Below are 18,243 nucleotides of genomic sequence, written 5' to 3' on the forward strand. Positions count from 1 at the left end.
AAAACATGCAAGACAAAATAAGGAACCTCACTAAAAAAATGCATTTTTGCAGCACTAGTGTCTCTTACTGCTGCAAACCAGGTGAAACAAAATCTTACTTCCTTCATTCAAAAATATTAGCAAAAGTCTCCATTCACCTGGATTACATTTGCATTTCTGCTGAATTACAAGCATTATTCTCCAATATCAAAATAACTGTTTAAAGGATTCTTAAACTTCCTGGGTGAAGTTCTCTCTCTGGAAATTGGAATAAAGAACCTTTCCCTACTCATTAATCAAAACAAATACCCACTCTAGCACGTCCTCATCTCCAACTAACTTCCTATTGCTTCCTGTGTTTTAGATTAAGTAAAGCCAAACAGTGTTGGGAACAAAAGATTCAATATTGTGAAAATTCCAACTATCTTTGCCTCTTTATTAAAGTTGGCACAGAAACCTCAAAAGTAAAAACACAAAACATATGAATGGGGGATATGCCAACATAAAGAAATGCCTTTCCTAGTTCTGAAATGATTAAGATATTCTTAACGTAAGAATTCACTCACCAAATTTGGTTTGTCTTTAGGGTCACAAGATCTTCTGTCAAATTAATGTCAAGATTGTGTTAAAGAGTTTCTTATATGTTCTTAAAGGAAACTATATATCAAGAATCCTTGCTTTAAAAATGTCAAGGATGCTGTCATTTGACAATACAGGTAGCCAGTTTAGAATGTCTTCTGACACTTAGGATATAAGGTGTGATTTCTACTGATGCGTTAATGTCATTAACTATGGCCAAAGTTTTAAGGTAAGTCATTTTTTTCCTATGGCACAAAACTCGTCACAAATATACCCCAAATTATAATTCTCAACTGCCATATACACACCAATGCAAGTAGATAGTTGGAATTTTTAAAATACTAAGTTGATTTTATTACAAATTTCAGATACCTATATTAGAAAAAATTGTTTTATTTGGACCCTTTACAAAAGTATTAATTTCATCCAATCTGGAATACTGGCAGTGTAAAAGTCTTAAACTAACTTTAAAGCTAACAAATCAAAGGCACAGTATTAACACATGTAAAATAACTAGTATTCACAGGACAACATTAAGAGGTGCTTTATAAATAAAGTCTTGTTAACTAGATTCAAAACTATCTAGAAATGACACAATGAAGCCCTTGATTAGTTACAATCCATCAATTTCTAAGACTAAAATGCTATTTTCTATAAGAAGAAAACTTAATAGTCACAACTTTATTATAAAATCTAACTTCCAGATCTTAAGAACAAGCAATTGATGAAAAGTTTCTGGACTTGATTATTAAAAAGATATAGAAAACTAAAGAAGGCATGGAATTGATGAAAAAGTACTTATAATATAGGTTACACTACAGTAAATTATTAGTCACGGCTCAAAATTGGGTCACTCAACTCCCTTATCCCAAATTGATTTCAAAGATTTGGCAAGTGATAATATGCTATTTTCATATATAAACTGCTAATATCCAGTTATTTGTCAAAAGGAGGCAACTGTTGTCTATCACAATCTAATACCCACTTTCCAATGGTGTCTGTAAGTAGTAACAAATTCTGAACCATAAGTTATAGAAATTAGTCACAAGAGTGCAAAAAGTCCCTGGAGAGAAGTGTCCACCTAACAATTACAAATATAAGGAAACACTTTACAAAGTTTCATTACTATGAAGATGATTTCCCCTTTGTTCAAACTTTGAACAAATGAAGAATTTTTCTTTACTGCAGGAAACAAACTGTAAGTAACAGTGCATTTTTTAGGCATAAATAAGTATTTATGTCTGGTTCCAGTATGGTCAGGTTAATACATAAATACTTTAGAAACACAGAAGTTCACATTAGTGGAAAAATCCAAGTTTCTCACGTAACCATTCTTCAGTTAGGTCTTCAGTATTTCTTATTTCAAATACCTTAAGAAAAAAATCAAATACATTGTACGTTTGAGTAATAAATACCAAATCCTCCTTCCTTTCATGTTGGTCATGACTTAATCTGTGGAAATTAAATACAGCTTTACTTTTTTTAAATGGCTAGGTAAGCAAAGTTTGGCAATCAAGACGGCATAAAATCAAAACTCTCTTAAAAGCACAAATCTACAAATATTCTAAAAGAGCAGTTCTGTAAATAGTACCCACTAAAAGAGACACCCCAGTATATAGAGCTATATAGTCAATCTAGTTAGGAACTGGAAGAACATGCGCTGATCCTCCACAGGTGGAGGAAATCCCAGCTGTTTTGATAAAGCTTGATTAGAGGTCCAGGACACAGAGCCCCAGCCAACATCTGAACACACACAGGCCCAGAAAGAATCACAGCTATAATGAGACAATCGAAGACAGAAGTGAGGATGGGATTTCAGACCGGATGTGAGCCTGAATCCTAGCTCTGACATGTACTAACAAGCAACCCAAGACAAGTTGCTCATCCCCTGGAACCTCAGTTCTCCGAGTTACCAAATGTGAGTTTGACCATCAACCGCACAGATTACTTGTAAAAGTAACCTGCAAATTTAACGCCTTAATTCTGGCACTTTAGGGTATGCCCAGGATGAGAACTGACATGGGGCTGTTAACAGAGCTCGTTCCTAACCACCCAACTCCAAAAGAGCAAATGTAGGTACTCCCATGGCACAAATGAGGAAAAGCAGTGTCTGTAAGTTGGTGGAATCAATGACAATCACCAGAACTACAGGGAAAAAGCAGAGGGAACTTAAAAACATCCTCTGGGTTGATGGTCAAGCACCCAAGGGAAAAACACTGATGCTGTCCTTAGGATAAAACCTGAAAGGAAATACTATTTCATACTGTTTCAGTGATATAATATTATATTTCAGAACCTTAAATGAATACACTTCAACTGAAATTAACATATGGAAATTAAAGTTTGAGAACAACTATTCTTCTTACCTTTAACCTTTAAAAATGCCATGATACAACAGGGACATGTTTAATCTTAAAGCAAGTGTCTCATATGAAACAGAGTGTTCTAACTTAAAGCTAGTATTAATGAGTCTTTTTAAAATTTTAATTTTAGATTGGGAAATAATACAGTTAACTGCATAATATTAAATCCTTGCACAGAATTTGGTTCATTAAGTCTCTAGTAAGGGCTCAAAGAAGTTCCAATTCTGCCTTCAAGTCTATTAGAAACTACATTATGGAAGGAGAAAAGTTCTCAATCAACTGAATAGTTACAGTGGCTTTTCTAAAGTTGTCTACATTGTGAATGTGATTTCTTCTAATCAACTTATTTCCATTCAAAAAACACTTTTGGTTAAAGACTTTTATCATTCTATTTCCAATAAATAACAAGCTCTAACTTACTGTGCTGTTCTAAAGACTTTCATCTGCATAAAGAAAGAAGGAATCAAATTATTTAGGTATTGCTCTATTTACAAATGGAAAATATTGTCTCAACAAGCAAGTAAAAGAGAAATACCACCTTGGTTAGTTCAGCTGTTTGGACTAGCTTATTCTTACTCCCAGCATACATCATCTGTTGTTCAGGCTTACATCCTGGAAGAGAGAGATTAGAGTAGAAATGAGATTTAGGTATTTAAAAAGTGATGAGTTTTCACTATTTCCCTTTAAAAATGACATATTTAGGATTTCCTAGGCTACAGAGTTTACAAAAACTTCTGTCTAAATGTGTAAAGCCTATATTTTGAGAGTCTTACACTGCATAGTACCTGCACAAAGGGACATAGCTAAATTACTAATGAACAAGGCTTAGGTCAGCAAAAATGAATGAGGCTAGATCTCTGTAGATCTTGATTTTTAAAGCCTTGTAAATGATATAAACCTTTTCAGCACTATCTTAATTTTGATGATAAATATCAAAATCAATTTTACAGATGCCTAATATATATAGGTTTGGGGATGCTGGTGGGCCAGTGGGTGGGGAGATTTGCTCTGCAAAAATGTTACAGCCTGCTTACAAATTAACTAAAAAAAAAGAGACTGCAGTATATTTTAAGTGCTATGTAAATGACAGAAATAATAAAATTTAGGGAGGAGTTCAGTGAGCAAAAACAACTGTGGGTAGCAGAGGAGTTATGGTGATAAGGATACCTTAAATACCAATAAGCTATTTTAATATCCAATGTAAGCTACTCAGACTCTTCTCAAGATTACAGGCATATCACTAGTAACTACTATTTTAAAGATAAACACAAATATACATAGTCATACACAAAATTCACACACCTATAGACAAAACTGAAATATGGAGGAGTTCCCGTCATGGCTCAGTGGTTAATGAACCCCAGTAGGGACCATGAGGTTGCGGGTTCGATCCCTGGCCTCGCTCAGTAGGTTAAGGAGGTGTTGCCATGAGCTGTGGTATAGGTTGCAGGCGCAGCTCGGATCCTGCGTTGCTGTGGCTCTGGAGTAGGCTGGCGACTACAGCTCCTATTAGACCCTAGCCTGGGAACCACCCTATGCAGCGGGTGCAGCCCTAGAAAGGACCAAAAAAAACCCAAAAAAACAACAAACCCTGGGCCCACCAACCTTGATCCCAATAAAGGCAAAACATCAGGCTCAGAAAAACAAAAGACAAAACTGAAATACGGAAAAAAAGGTACTTTTGATATCTTAAAACGTCATTACATTTTTTCTTTTTTTAAAGTACAGTTGATTTACAATGTTACGTCAATTTCTGCTATACAGGGAGTTCCCGTCGTGGCGCAGTGGTTAACGAATCCGACTAGGAACCATGAGGTTGAGGGTTCAGTCCCTCGGTCCCTGCCCTTGCTCAGTGGGTTAATGATCCGGCGTTGCCGTGAGCTGTGGTGTAGGTTGCAGACGCGGCTCGGATCCCGCATTGCTGTGGCTCTGGCGTAGGCGTAGGCCGGTGGCTAAAGCTCCGATTCAACTCCTAGCCTGGGAACCTCCATATGCCGCGGGAGCAGCCCAAGAAATAGCAAAAAGACAAAAAAAAAAAAAAAAAAAAAAAAAAAAATTTCTGCTGTACAATAAAATTATCCAGTCATACTCATATCCATTCCCTTCTTTTTTTTTTTTGTGCTATTTCTTGGGCCGCTTCCGCGGCATATGGAGGTTCCCAGGCTAGGGGTCCAATCGGAGCTGTAGCCACCGGCCTACGCCAGAGCCACAGCAATGCAGGATCCAAGCCGCGTCTGCAACCTACACCACAGCTCACGGCAACGCCGGATCATTAACCCACTGAGCAAGGGCAGGGATCGAACCCGCAACCTCATGGTTCCTAGTCGGATTCGTTAACCACTGCGCCACGACGGGAACTCCTCCATTCCCTTCTTTACATTATCTTCCATATGGTCTATCCCAAGAGATTGGATATAATTCCTGATGCTATACATTGGGACATCATTGCTTATCCATTCTAAATATAATACTTTGCATCTATGGAGTTCCCGTCGTGGCTCAGTGGTTAACGAATCTGACTAGGAACCATGAGGTTTTGGGTTCAATCCCTGGCCTTGCTCAGTGGGTTAAGGATCCGGCATTGCCATGATCTGTGGTGTAGGTTGCAGACACGACTCGGATCCTGCATTGCTGCGGCTCTGGTGTAGGCCGGTGGCTACAGCTCTGATTCAACTCCTAGCCTGGGAACCTCCATATGCTGTGGGAGCAGTCCAAGAAATGGCAAAAGGACAAAAAAAAAAAAAAAAAAAAAAAAAAAGTTTGCATCTACTAACCCCAAATTCCCAGTCCATCCCACTCCCTCTCCTCCCTCTTGGCAACCACATGTCTGTTCTCTGTGAGTCTGTTTTGCAGACAGGTTCATTTGTGCCACATTTTACATTCCACATGTAAGTGATATCATATGGTATTTGTCTTTCTCTTCCTTACTTCACTTAGTATGAGAATCTCTAGTTGCAGCCGTATTGCTGCGAATGGCATTATTTCATTTTTTTTATGGCTGAGTCATATTCCACTTTATATATGTACCACATCTTCCTAATCCATTCATCCATCAATGGACATTTAGGTTGCTTCCATGTCTTGGCTATTGCAAATAGCGCTGCTATGAACGTAACAGTGCATTTATCTTCTTAAATTACAGTTTGATATGGATATACACCCACAAGTGGGATTGCTGGATTATATGATAATTCTATATTCCGTTTCTGAGGAACCTCCATACTCTTCCACAGTGTTTGTACCAACTTACATTCCCATCAACAGCATAGGAGGGTTTCCTTTCTCCACACCCCGATCAGCATTTGTTATTTGTGGACTTATTAATGATGGCCATTCTGATGGCCATTGTGGCCATTAATGATGGTGTGAGGTGGTACCTCACTGAGTTTTGATTTGCATTTCTCTAATAATTAGTGATACTGAATATTTTTCATGAGCCTCCTGGCCATCCATATGTCTTCTTTGGAGAAACGTCTATCTTGGTCTTCTGCCCATAAAATGCCATTACATTTCAATTTCCTTTACATGTACGTATAATTTGACCTAACAATTACACTTCTAGGAATTTATCCTAAGAAAAGCAAGTTCTGTGGGATGGTGCTTTATCATAACTTCTTTTTAGGGGTGCATTCATGTGTGCATGCCCATGTTCACACTCCACAATTTAGGTTATTCAACACTTTTCATCCTTAAAACTTCAGCATAAAATCTGTCCAGTATAAAAATGGTTTAATTTGATCAGAACCAAATACGCACTATGTAAAGAAATTCACTTACCAACAGGACTGGAGAAAATAAAGCACAGAGGGTATGAAACTCTTCCGTCATCATGTTGATATTTATAACTATACACAATGAAGGTTTTTCTCAAGTTAAAGAAACTAAAGTTACTGCTCTATTAGAGACAAGTACTTATCAACAAACTTCTGAAAGAAAGTACACCCTACCCATTTAGGCCACACCTTCATTATTTACTATCTTTGCACAAAATTATAAATAGGCCCCAAAGATAAGTTATAAAATCATATAGTCTCTTGCAAATAAATTTATTAAAAGTATGGATTTAATATGGATTTTTCTCTTAATTTTTATTGTGAACACATAATAATAAGGGTAATTAAAACATATATATATATATATATATATATATGTTAGGAGATCCTGCTGTGGCACAACAGTATCAGCAGCATCTTTGGAGTGCTGGGATGCAGATTAGGTCCCCAGCTCAGCACAGTGGGTTAATGACCTTGTGTTGCTTCTACTTCCATGTAGGTCACAACTGCGTCTTTGATCTGATCCCTGGCCTGGAAACTCCACATGCTGCAGAGATGCCAAACACACACACACACACACACACACACACACATAAACTTTTTTGGTTTTTTCCAATATGCACATACATCTTAATTTGGTCATGATAACATAGAAGAAAATTTTGTAAAATGTATGTCTTTTAAAAGTTGAACAAATGAACTTCATGAATAAAACTGTGACTACTAAAGAAAACAAAATTTTTTAAAGCACTAAGAAAAGGATATCGAGGTTGTCGTTCAGGTAGTTCATCTTTAAGTTCATCTGGTGAAATACCCTGTCACCATTAAAAAAAAAAAATTTTTTTTTAAGCATTTTCTTACCCATAAATTCTTAAGAGATACACCAAGCACCTATTCTACTAACAGGTATAAATTCCCAATTTTATACCATAACATAAACTTTTATCTTACTAAATTGTACAAAAGCTGAGGTTATTTAATCCTGAATCCAATGATAGCTCACTCCAGCCCAGTTGGTTTAGTTCCATTTATTAACTAAACATGGGGCTGAGAGACAGATTAGTCTATGCTCATGTTCCAACTGTGAAAAATACTAAGTGAGATAAGCAAACCCCAAGGAGCAACAACATCTGATTTAGGGGAAAAAAGTTATTTCTTTTCATTCTAAAGTGGTTGCTTAACTTGACAGATTAAATATTTAAGTTATAGGGTTTTAGTTTTTAATTACTGGCCAAGCAATTTAGAAGCAAATTATATAAAGCTGATACAGTTTTTAATCAGACAAACAGCCCTAATTTCTACCACTTATTACATTGATTTCATTAATATTTTATGGAAGGCAATTAAATGAGCAAGACAGTGCATTGCACAATAATTAGCACATGTTTATTATGCATAACGAGCATGTATTTAAAGGTTTAGAACACATTTTAGAAATACATGTAACTAATATAGCAGATTTTAGGGTAATAATAATTGCTTAATTGTAAAACTGTATTTATCTGATCAAACAAACCTCAAGCTCTTCATCCAGCACCACCAGGCGTTTATCCTTATCAATTTTCACTAGAATAAAAATACAGTATGAGTAAATTGTGATTCTAATGTGACCTTGATCTCCCAACCCTCAGGGACCTAGCCCTTTTTTGCCATCCAACATTAAAACATGAAGAAACAGAAGCAGAAAACTCATTCACACTTTTTACTTTATGGTCTATTAACCAGTCTTACTTTTCAGGTAGTCAGCATTTAAAAGCTTTTACCCACAATTCCCAGCACCTAATTCGCTTATTTAGAACCTTTAGGTCAACCCCTTACATTTACTGTGTATATATAAAATTTTGTAACTCCAAAAAGCAACTTTCAAGATGATAAAAGGTGTGAAAAGCTCTCTGTGACTGAGACTGGTTTATTGAACATGCTTTTAACTGCAAGTGAAAAGTGGACCAAGGGTCAGGATGGAACAAATGGCAGATTACTAGCTTCTCCAGAGTTAGAATTTCATGGTGCAGGATGATTATTCTGAATTACCAAAGAGCAGCAAAATCTCTATCCAAATATATGTAACATAATCCAAAGCAAAAAGCAAAATATGTTTATATAATCTATGCCTCTGTTCTTTTCTGAAAAGTTAGCCATCTTTGGTTTTGCACTAATTTCACAGTAAACTCTGTGAGATCCTATATGATCTCAAATAGCTTTACTCTTTGTGGCAAAATGGCACCAACATACACTTTCACTTTTAAGAACTGTATGCCTATGTTGTAGTATTTGTAAAAGAACCAGAACTCATGACAAGTTGTCACCACCTCACTAATTCACATTGCCAGGTGCATCTGTTAAGAGCCTATAGTTTTACATTTTCACCCCCTCATCCTTCCTTTATCTAAATCACTACCCACATATTAAATACTACCCTAGGAAAATAAAACAAATCTGCATAACAACAGATACAGCTCACTGTGGAAGAGGCACTAGGCAAATCATCCTTTCCATTGTCAAAAGTCAGTGACACTTAAATGTACTCTCCATGAACCTAGAGTTGGACTCTAGAATTGAAGTATGACCCCAAATCACTCTGCACACAATGCTGAACGGTACCATTTTAGGTGCAGGCAAAGGTTTTTGTTTGAGGATGATTGGCCAGGCTATTTTCAGTCCCCTGAGAAGTTAAAAGATAGAGTTGGATGGGTCACCTACAAATGACCAAGTGACCAAGATGATCATCTCCAGAGCTGTGTAGGCAGCTGAGGGGGGAGGGAGGACACTCCTCCTCTGCTCTGTGACAGCAGCTGTTATTTACTTTTAAAGTGATCTAGGAGTTCCCGTCGTGGCGCAGTGGTTAACGAATCCAACTAGGAACCATGAGGTTGCGGGTTCGGTCCCTGCCCTTGCTCAGTGGGTTAACGATCCGGCGTTGCCATGAGCTGTGGTGTAGGTTGCAGACGCGGCTCGGATCCCGCGTTGCTGTGGCTCTGGCGTAGGCCGGTGGCTACAGCTCCGATTGGACCCCTAGCCTGGGAACCTCCATATGCCGCGGGAGCGGCCCAAGAACCAAGAAATAGCAACAACAACAACAAAAAAGACAATAAATAAATAAATAAATAAATAAATAAAGTGATCTAAAAGGGGAAGGAGAATTAAAATAGGAGGAAGCAAATTACTTTCTCAAGGTTCAGGTTATTTGACGTAGCAATAGGATAAAAACAAACTAAGACCAGGGTAAGGAGACAATCCCTTTTAGCTTACTTATAATGGCAGCATTGTTTGTTTCTTTCCGAAAACGAAACTTTCTCAGTTTTTCCACTAAATCTTCAGCAACATCACAAACCACCAAAGACTCGCTCTACAAGAGAAAAAAAATCATGTTATCAAATGTCATGAGTTCAATATATGTACATGTTAAAGTTATAAACCTAATACCTTTAAGAAGCTATACCGACATGCATAAATGTCACAATTATGGGAACATATTAACATGAAATACATGAACACCTGAAGAGCTTTTAAACCTATCAACCTTTGTATCTATATTATTAAATTATAGACATTTGTTCATCTTATATGTAGAGTATACTTTAACTTTCTCTTTGGCTACTAAATATCCCAAAGATCAAGACACTTACTAATGTGCAATTTCATCAGAACTGGACAGGAAGAGAAGAATACAGGAAAGGTCAAAAATCATTGCCGTTAGAAAGTATTTTTTGCCCTATGCAGGAAAAATAGGAAAATCCTATTGAACTTAAGAGTTAATAAGGCCTTGGTTCATTTTTGGGTCTTAACAATTATGAAAAATAAAAATAAGCAAAAGTATGAGAAATGAACCATTAAGAGAAAAGACCAATTACATTTTATATCTTAATTAAATGACTACAGGGATTTTTTTAAAAGGAGCTATTAAGAATTATGAAAGCAAAACCAGGTGAAACAAGTATAAAAACTCAAAGAAACTCCTATAAATTATGAAAAAATATTAAAGATGCTTCTCCAGAAATTTGGTGAGGAAATGATCAAAAGCACTCTTCATGGTACAAATGTATTACTGATTGCAAGCACAAGGATGGAAATCTTTTTCTTTAATGTGTCAAACTTCAAATACAAACAAAAGTAGAGAAGAGTATAGTGAAAACCTATGCACTTTAACACTCAGCTTCAACCATTATCAATAGATAGCTAATCTTATTTCACCCAAAACTTTCAATACTGCCCCTACGGGACTATCACACAGCAAAGGCCAGAAGTCATTCTAACTGTAAATACTTTAACATGTATTATTAAAATGACAGTATGTGCCATATCTCCCCTTAAAAAAATTAACAATAATTCCAGTCTCAATTATTTAAGTAGATTCAAAGTTCAAATTTCCCTCACTTCTCTTTTTTTTCTTTTTGTCTTTTTAGGGCTAATACCCGCTCAGCGTATGGAGGCTTCCAGTCTAGGGGTCGAATTGGAGCTGCAGCTGCTGACCTACTCCACAGCCGCAGCAACACAGGATCCGAGCCGAGTCTGCGACCTACACCAACAGCTCAGCTAATGGCAACGCCAGATTCTTAACCCACTCAATGAGGCCAAGGATTGAACCTGTATCCTTAAGGATGCTAGTCAGATTCGTTTCCACTGAGCCATGTCAGCAACTCCCCCTTATTGTTTTTGTTTTTTAATTTTGTCTTCCTTTTGTACAGTGAAGTTTGAATTGAGTCAGGTTCTAAAACATGGTCCACATTCTTTGGTCTCTTCATATATGTTTCCCCTTCCTTCTCCAGAAAATTAAGACTTTTGAGACCAATGCCAAATACATGTTTCATTATAACCCAAAAGAATTAAGGTTTGTAGAGGAGTTTCCGTTGTGATGCAGAGGAAACAATCCAACTAGGAACCATGAGGTTGTGGGTTTGATCTCTGGCCTTGCTCAGTGGGTTAAGGATCCCATGTTGCCGTGAGCTGTGGTATAGGTCGCAGACGAGGCTCGGATCTGGCATTGCTGTGGCTGTGGTGCAGGCCAGCAGCTGTAGCTCCAATTAGACCCTTGGCCTGGGAATCTCCACATGAGAATTAAGGCTTCTAATTTTTAAGTTAGAATTAAAATTTAATAAAAGCCTGCAATGTGACCCTATGTTGGGTAAATTAAGGGCATATGTTACAACAGGAAATGGCTTTCAATTTAAATTGTCCTTTAAATTCATAACACTGGTAATATGTAAGGTGTGATATACCATGGACATGCTATTTATACAATGAGAAAGTACATCCCACCAATATATATCATCCAATAAATGAGGCTCTACAGGCGTCATGTATGGCCATCCTTTAGATTCTCTTTAGAGAAAGAAATGTTAAGTCATATGGAGCTCCTGAAGGTAGTATTCAACCCTAGTCTATTTTCTCCCATCTTTCAAGAAAGACATATAAATCAGAAAACTAGATTTTGCATTCTATCTTCAACCAAAGATAGAACCCATTAGCAGAAACTAATAAATACTTTAGATTTTTGTAGGCAAAGAGCAATTTGTCACAAATCTTATCTTCCAGTTCTGATACTGAGAGTTGCTCATGCAATACTCTAAAGATAATAAATGAAGTGAAAAACATTCTGTGATTTATCTACATAGCTTTTTTAATTTTCACCGCTCCCAATACCGTAAGGCCAACAATTCCTTCCTACAAGAAAAAGGACGCAACTCAGCCAACTCTAATTGCTTCCAGTTAATAAAAGCATTTAAAAATGAGTATAACACCTTGCAAACAACACTATAATGGTAAAAATTAACACACAAAGTTAAATGGAGAGTTGAGTTCAAGTGGTCATTTATTGGTTTAAATACACAATGAACATTTAATGAGTGTCAGCCTGTGCTAAGTGCTAAGGATACAATTGTATAAAACACATAGATTAAAAATATGGGCCTGCCTTTAAGGAGCTTTTTATAAAGTCTATAGGAGAACAGATAACATCAAAATCATCACGTGAAAAAATATATTCTTGTTTGTACCTAGGCTAAGAGTTAGAAAGGAGAGACACTTCATGCTACAAATACTTATGACTAGTGATCAACAGCACGGTCTGAAAAAGGCATGTAAAGGAACAAAATTGCCTAGGCAGAGACACTTTGATTAAAGTGAGCACAGCACATCTAATACAATGAAAGGTCAGTGTGACTCAGGCACAGAGAATGAGCTGTAACATGTACAAGAGGAGGTTAGCAGGGGCTGGACCACACAGGGCCCAGTGGGTCATATTAAATATACTAGTCTCCATCCTATGAGCAAAGGGAAGCCACTAAGTGTTTTAAGCAGGTGGTGACAAGGGAATTGACCAGATCTGTATGCAGGAAACAGAGAGCCAGGATGAATAGAACAAAACAAGTTAACTGGTAAGACTAGTCCAGATGAGAGACAAAAAGTAGGTTGATGAGGATAAAGAGAAGTAGGTGAATACTGCTAATGAAATTGTTAATATGTATTAAACACTATGAGAAAAAACACTGCTGTACGTCCTTTACATGGATCTCCCTTCATCCTCAAAACAACCCCAAGAAATGGGTATCATATTATCCTCATTTTGCAAGAAACTAAGGCTTAGAGAGGTTAACTATCTTTCCCAAAATTATACAACCATGGAAGCCAGGATTCAACCCAGACAGCCTGACTTTAGCCCCCTCTCTTAACCACTACAAAGGAGCTGGGACAGACTGGGTGGCGTGGATTAGTACAAATGTGACTCCTAGGCTTCTTGCTTGTGTAGTAGACTTAAATGGTGCTACCTTTCACTAAGTTAAGGAACACTGAGGAAGACCAAGTTTGAGGGGAAAAAGGAGTTCTATTTTGGACACTAAGCAGGCTCTAAGGCACTCAAGTGGGGAAAGCTTTCTTTCCAGGGGATGCTAACTAAAGAGCAGGATAGGTAGGGCTGATCTCAGAAGCAACATTTGCAATACAAATTCACAAGTCATCTACACATAGGTAGGTAGTAACTGAAACTAATGAATGTAGAAAGGAGAGAAAGAATACAGAATGGAAAATGAAGCATTAGGATAGAGCTCAGGACTCCTTGTGATGTACAGGGAAGGAGAGCTGCATGGGACACAGACAGACCAACAAGAGAAGAAAAATGAGTTTTGTATTCTAGAAGCCAAGGGGGAAGCACAAAGGAAGAGAATGTTTCAAAGAGGAGAGCATGATCAACACTGAGAATACAGATAAGGAAAGATGAGAATTGAAGAGAGTCCCTTGGATTTAGTGACCATGAAATATATTCGATGAAGGTGGGTTGAAAAATGAATGGGGAGTTAGAGAAAAGGACAGCAGGAATTTTGTGTTTTATTTCTAATTACAGAAATGAGAAGCATATTCTTAAATCCCATGAGAAAGATTCAGGAGACCCCGGCTTGGGCAATCAGTGAAATCATCCACTTTATTTTTGCGCGTGGGGTCGAAACCACACAAGAAAGGAAGCGAGAGCCCCCAGACACAAAAAACGAAAGCTTTTGACAGTCACTTTAAAATCAAGCGTCAAAGCGCTGGGTCGAAAGGTTTCCAACTGCCATAACTCGAAGAAAGCAAGGATAAGGAAAAATCATTAGAAGCACGTCAGGAAGGGAGACAGAAGCTTAACGCGATGCCGAAAGAACGGAATCAAAATTCGAGCCTTCCCCGCAAAGGCGGCCAGGCGGAAGGTACTCGGCGCCTGCCGGTCCCTCGGGCCTGCAGAGAAGCAGGTGTTTGGGGGAGTTCCTCCGAAGGACCAGACCCCCGGCCCCTCTGACCCTTCAGCGCAAAAGCTAGAAGCCGCCCCCACCTCCCCATCCAGAAGGACGCGGTGAGCATGACCCACCCCTACTGGCCGCACCCCAGTCCCCGAGCCTGCTGGGCGAGTCGACTCCGGGCCCGGCAGGAGGATGCTGCCCTTGGCAAAGGCGGCAGCGGCGGCGGGCGGGGGCCAACTCGCAGCAAGAGAGAAACTACCAGCAGCCAGGCCGGAAGCGGCCGCCGACCCACCCGGGGCGCTGCCCGCCGATACCGGCTTCGGCAAACAGGAAAGCCCGGCGGGCTGGCCCAGCCCTCCGGCCCCCGCCCTCCCCGGCAGCAACTCACCATTTTCCTTCCGGCCGTCAGCAGCCTTTCGCCTCCCCTTGGGCCCCTTTAAGAATGGCACGGCTGCCGCCTCCGTTCCTGCACGGCGCCTGGCAGAGCCGCCCCCACCAGCTACGCGGCAGCTGCAGGGCAGCACGTGACCGCCAACGGTGGCCGGCGCGGCTCAAACTTCGCAGGAACGCGAGTGCCCCCGCCCCTTCCATTTCTCCCGCGCTGTTTCTTGAACCCTCCAGTGGACGCTATCGGATTCGGAGTGGAGGACTTCCAGTGCCAAAATGTATCCTCAAAATTCGAGCCAGTTTTTGCTTCCTTTCAACCCTCCTCAATCTCTGAGAGAAATTTCATGGTGACATGATTGAGTCAACGATTTCAATGGTAAATGTGTGTGTTTGACCCCAACCTACCTTTCAAATTCCACCTCCCTCAAACCTAGGTACACCTGCCTTTCCTCTCACCCTCTCCGGAACCCTTGCCCCTACTCTGACCACCTTGCGGGACTTGGTAAATACATTTCTTTCTTGATGGTGTTTATTTATTCAAGTCTGATTGCGTGATGATTCATGTCTAGATGAGTGTTCTCATGAGCCATTGCCTAATCGCGCATTAAGAAGTTTCTGTAGGGGCAAGTTTACTTTTGAACCCGGTGGTTTGGAAGAAGTAAGGTTTGAACTCAGAATTCGTACACGTGTCTTCAATGAAAGAAGCTAACTGGGGCAGGAGCTCACGGAGTTTACAGCTTATCCTCAGCTGGTGCATGGTCCATAGTTGATGCTTGCTTCTTATTTACTGAATGACGAAAGAAGCAGAGAAAAAAGAAAATTCCAGAACATGCGCCCACTGCCATCCTTCTTCATTAGTATTAGACTGGATTATTAGAATATTTAAAGTTTATATTTAATGTTAAATTTAATGAATTGTTAGCATATTAATAAATACCATTAAGTCAGAGTTAAAATATATAACTTAGGAGTTCCCGTCGTGGCACAGTGGTTAACGAATCCGACTAGGAACCATGAGGTTGAGGGTTCGATCCCTGCCCTTGCTCAGTGGGTTAATGATCCGGCGTTGCCCTGAGCTGTGGTGTAGGTTGCAGACGCGGCTCGGATCCCGCGTTGCTGTGGCTCTGGCGTAGGCCGGTGGCTACAGCTCCGATTGGACCCCTAGCCTGGGAACCTCCATATGCCGCGGGAGCGGCCCAAAGAAATAGCAAAAAGACAAAAAAAAAAAAAATATATATATATATATATATAACTTAATTTGATCCAATACCTACGTTTTCTCATAAATTAGAAAACTAGAAAGTTTAACTAGTAAGAAATTCCACAGCTCAGCTACATTCTCTTAGTGACCTGCCCCCATAATACTTTTTACTATGATAAGAGAACTGGTAAATTTGACACCTAGTACCATGTAAGAAATGATGGGAGAGAAAATGATTGTTATTAGTCCATGAACAATTATATTAGAGTTTAGCATAGATTCTTCCCCACCCCCATCTTTTCCCGTCTCCTCTCTCCATCTATGAGAGGAATTAGAGGAAAAGGTGAAAAAATTAATGTTTAGCTACATGACATTTCACCTGATAAATAGTAAATCCATTGTTTTCCCCTTTCATGTTGTTCTTTTAATGTTTTCCCAATGTTATTGGCTATGAAATGGGCAAAGTCTCATGTAGACCCAAGAGAGGCTGGACAGAGGCTGGATGTAGTGACAAGAAAAGGACAATGATGAAAATGTGATTTATTTTACTATGTGGGAAAATGAATATAGACTATGAACAGAAATATTACTTGAACTCAGACTGTAGAATATTCTTGCCACCAGAAAAAAAAAATTATACCTATTTTAAATGTTTGGGAATGCTGTTCTGGCTTGGGTTATTCTGAGGGGGAAAAAGTTCCAGAATATTTTCCAGCACTTTTCTGCTTGGGTAACCCTATACAAATCAAGAACCTGTAAATATTAGTTTATGTAAAGGTCACCGAAATGTGTTTTATCTTGGGGAAGCATTTGACATCAAGACAAGATCAGGGTCAAAAGGAAAAGAGCATTTCCACTTAAAAATCGAGGGATGATCAGAATTAGAATAATCTTGGAATTCCTGTTGTGGCTCAGAGGTTAAGAACCCGATATAATATCCATGAGGATGTTGGTTCAATCCCTGGCCTTGCTCAGTGTGTTAAGGATCCGGTGCTGCTGCAAGCTGGCTGTAGGTCACAGAAGATGTGGCATAGACCAGCAGATTCAACCTCTAGCTCAGGAACTTCCATATGCTGCAGGTGTGGCCATTAAAAGAAAAAAAAAAAAGAATTAGAATAATCTTTTCTGGCCTGAGTTTTTCTTTTTTTTCTTTTTTTGGCTGCACATGCAGTGTATGGAAGTTCCCAGGTCAGGGATCCAACCCGAACCACAGCAGTGCCTCAAGCCATTGCAGTGGCAATGCTGGGTCCTTAATCTGCTGTACCATGAGAGAATTCCTGGCCTGAATTTTTCTAAGTCCTCCTTTCTCTGTATTAACAGCCTTGCTAAAGTGTTTATATTACTTACATAGTCTTACTTATTCATTCATTCAACAAATAGTTATTGAGGATCCACTATGTATCGGCTATGTCCTGGATGCCAAGGTCCAACACAGACTAAAACCCCTACCATCCTGGAACTATTCTAATAGGGAGGAGGAGATAGCAGACAATAGGATAATAAGTTAGTAAATATTATATCCTAGAAGGTGATTAGTGCTGGGGAAAAGAACAGGGAAAGGAATATTGGAATGCAGGGGGTGAGAGACTTTTTATTTCAAATAAAGAAGTCATCCTAGTCCTCACTAGGAAGGTCATGTCTGAACAAAGATTTAAAGCTGTGGGGATTAGCCTTATTGATTAGCCATGTCAGTGTCTGGAAGAACATCTCACACAGAGGGACTAGCATTGCAAAGACCCTGAGGCAGAAGCCTGCATGTTGTGGGGGACAAAACAGCAGTCAAATGACTGGATTGGAGGTGCTGGGGTGAATTGTAGGTGAGATCATAGAGGGATTAGAGGGCTGGATTCTGTACAGCCTTGTAAATAATCACAAGGACTTTGCCTCGGAAATGATCACAAGGATGTGCCATTGGCAGGACTGAGCAGGGGAGTGACGTAATCTCTTAGGCATTTTAGCAGAATCATTCTGACTTCAGTTTCCTTCTAAAAGGATCCTTCTGTTGTGTTAGACTGTCAGGATAGAGTTACTTCCAAGGCCAGCCAAGATGGAGTAAGCCAGCTGCAGTCTCTCTCTCCCATTGATTACAACTAAAAGCTCTGGACAGAATATAAAAAGCAACTACATGAGGACTGAGAATAAATAGCAGAATAGTTGGTGGATTGAGGAAGGAAGTGTTTTGATTGCCTCCTCTTCATCCTGTTTATGAGAGAGGGATTCTTGCCCTAGAGTTATGAGACCAGCCCAACACACAG

At 39.2% G+C, this 18,243-nt stretch overlaps 2 protein-coding genes across 11 annotated transcripts in view; one reads left to right on the forward strand and one right to left on the reverse strand.

Moving 5' to 3' along the window:
* Nucleotides 1-887: 887 nt before the first annotated feature.
* GMFB (glia maturation factor beta) lies at nt 888-14,868 on the reverse strand. The gene is given in 7 exon segments (NM_001244461.1): nt 888-1,928; nt 3,460-3,533; nt 6,699-6,781; nt 7,460-7,509; nt 8,211-8,260; nt 9,944-10,040; nt 14,789-14,868. Coding segments are annotated over 7 exon segments (429 nt in total). The 5' UTR covers nt 14,792-14,868; the 3' UTR covers nt 888-1,856.
* Nucleotides 14,869-14,989: 121 nt separating this feature from the next.
* Nucleotides 14,990-18,243, forward strand: part of CGRRF1 (cell growth regulator with ring finger domain 1) — a 40,452-nt gene continuing 37,198 nt past the window's right edge. For 8 of the 10 annotated variants that reach the window (XM_084981552.1, XM_084981556.1, XM_084981561.1 and 5 more), the window contains exon 1: nt 14,990-15,163. The gene's annotated coding sequence lies outside the window, so the exon portion shown is untranslated. The remainder of the gene's footprint in view (nt 15,164-18,243) is intronic. The other 2 variants (XM_084981582.1, XM_021102212.2) reach the window with 1 other exon arrangement.

Source organism: Sus scrofa, chromosome 1 (genome assembly GCF_054392235.1).
Source record: "Sus scrofa isolate SSC_HxYL_T2T_F1_AM1 chromosome 1, Sscrofa_HxYL_maternal_Yorkshire_Landrace_v2.0, whole genome shotgun sequence".
NCBI lineage: Eukaryota > Metazoa > Chordata > Mammalia > Artiodactyla > Suidae > Sus > Sus scrofa.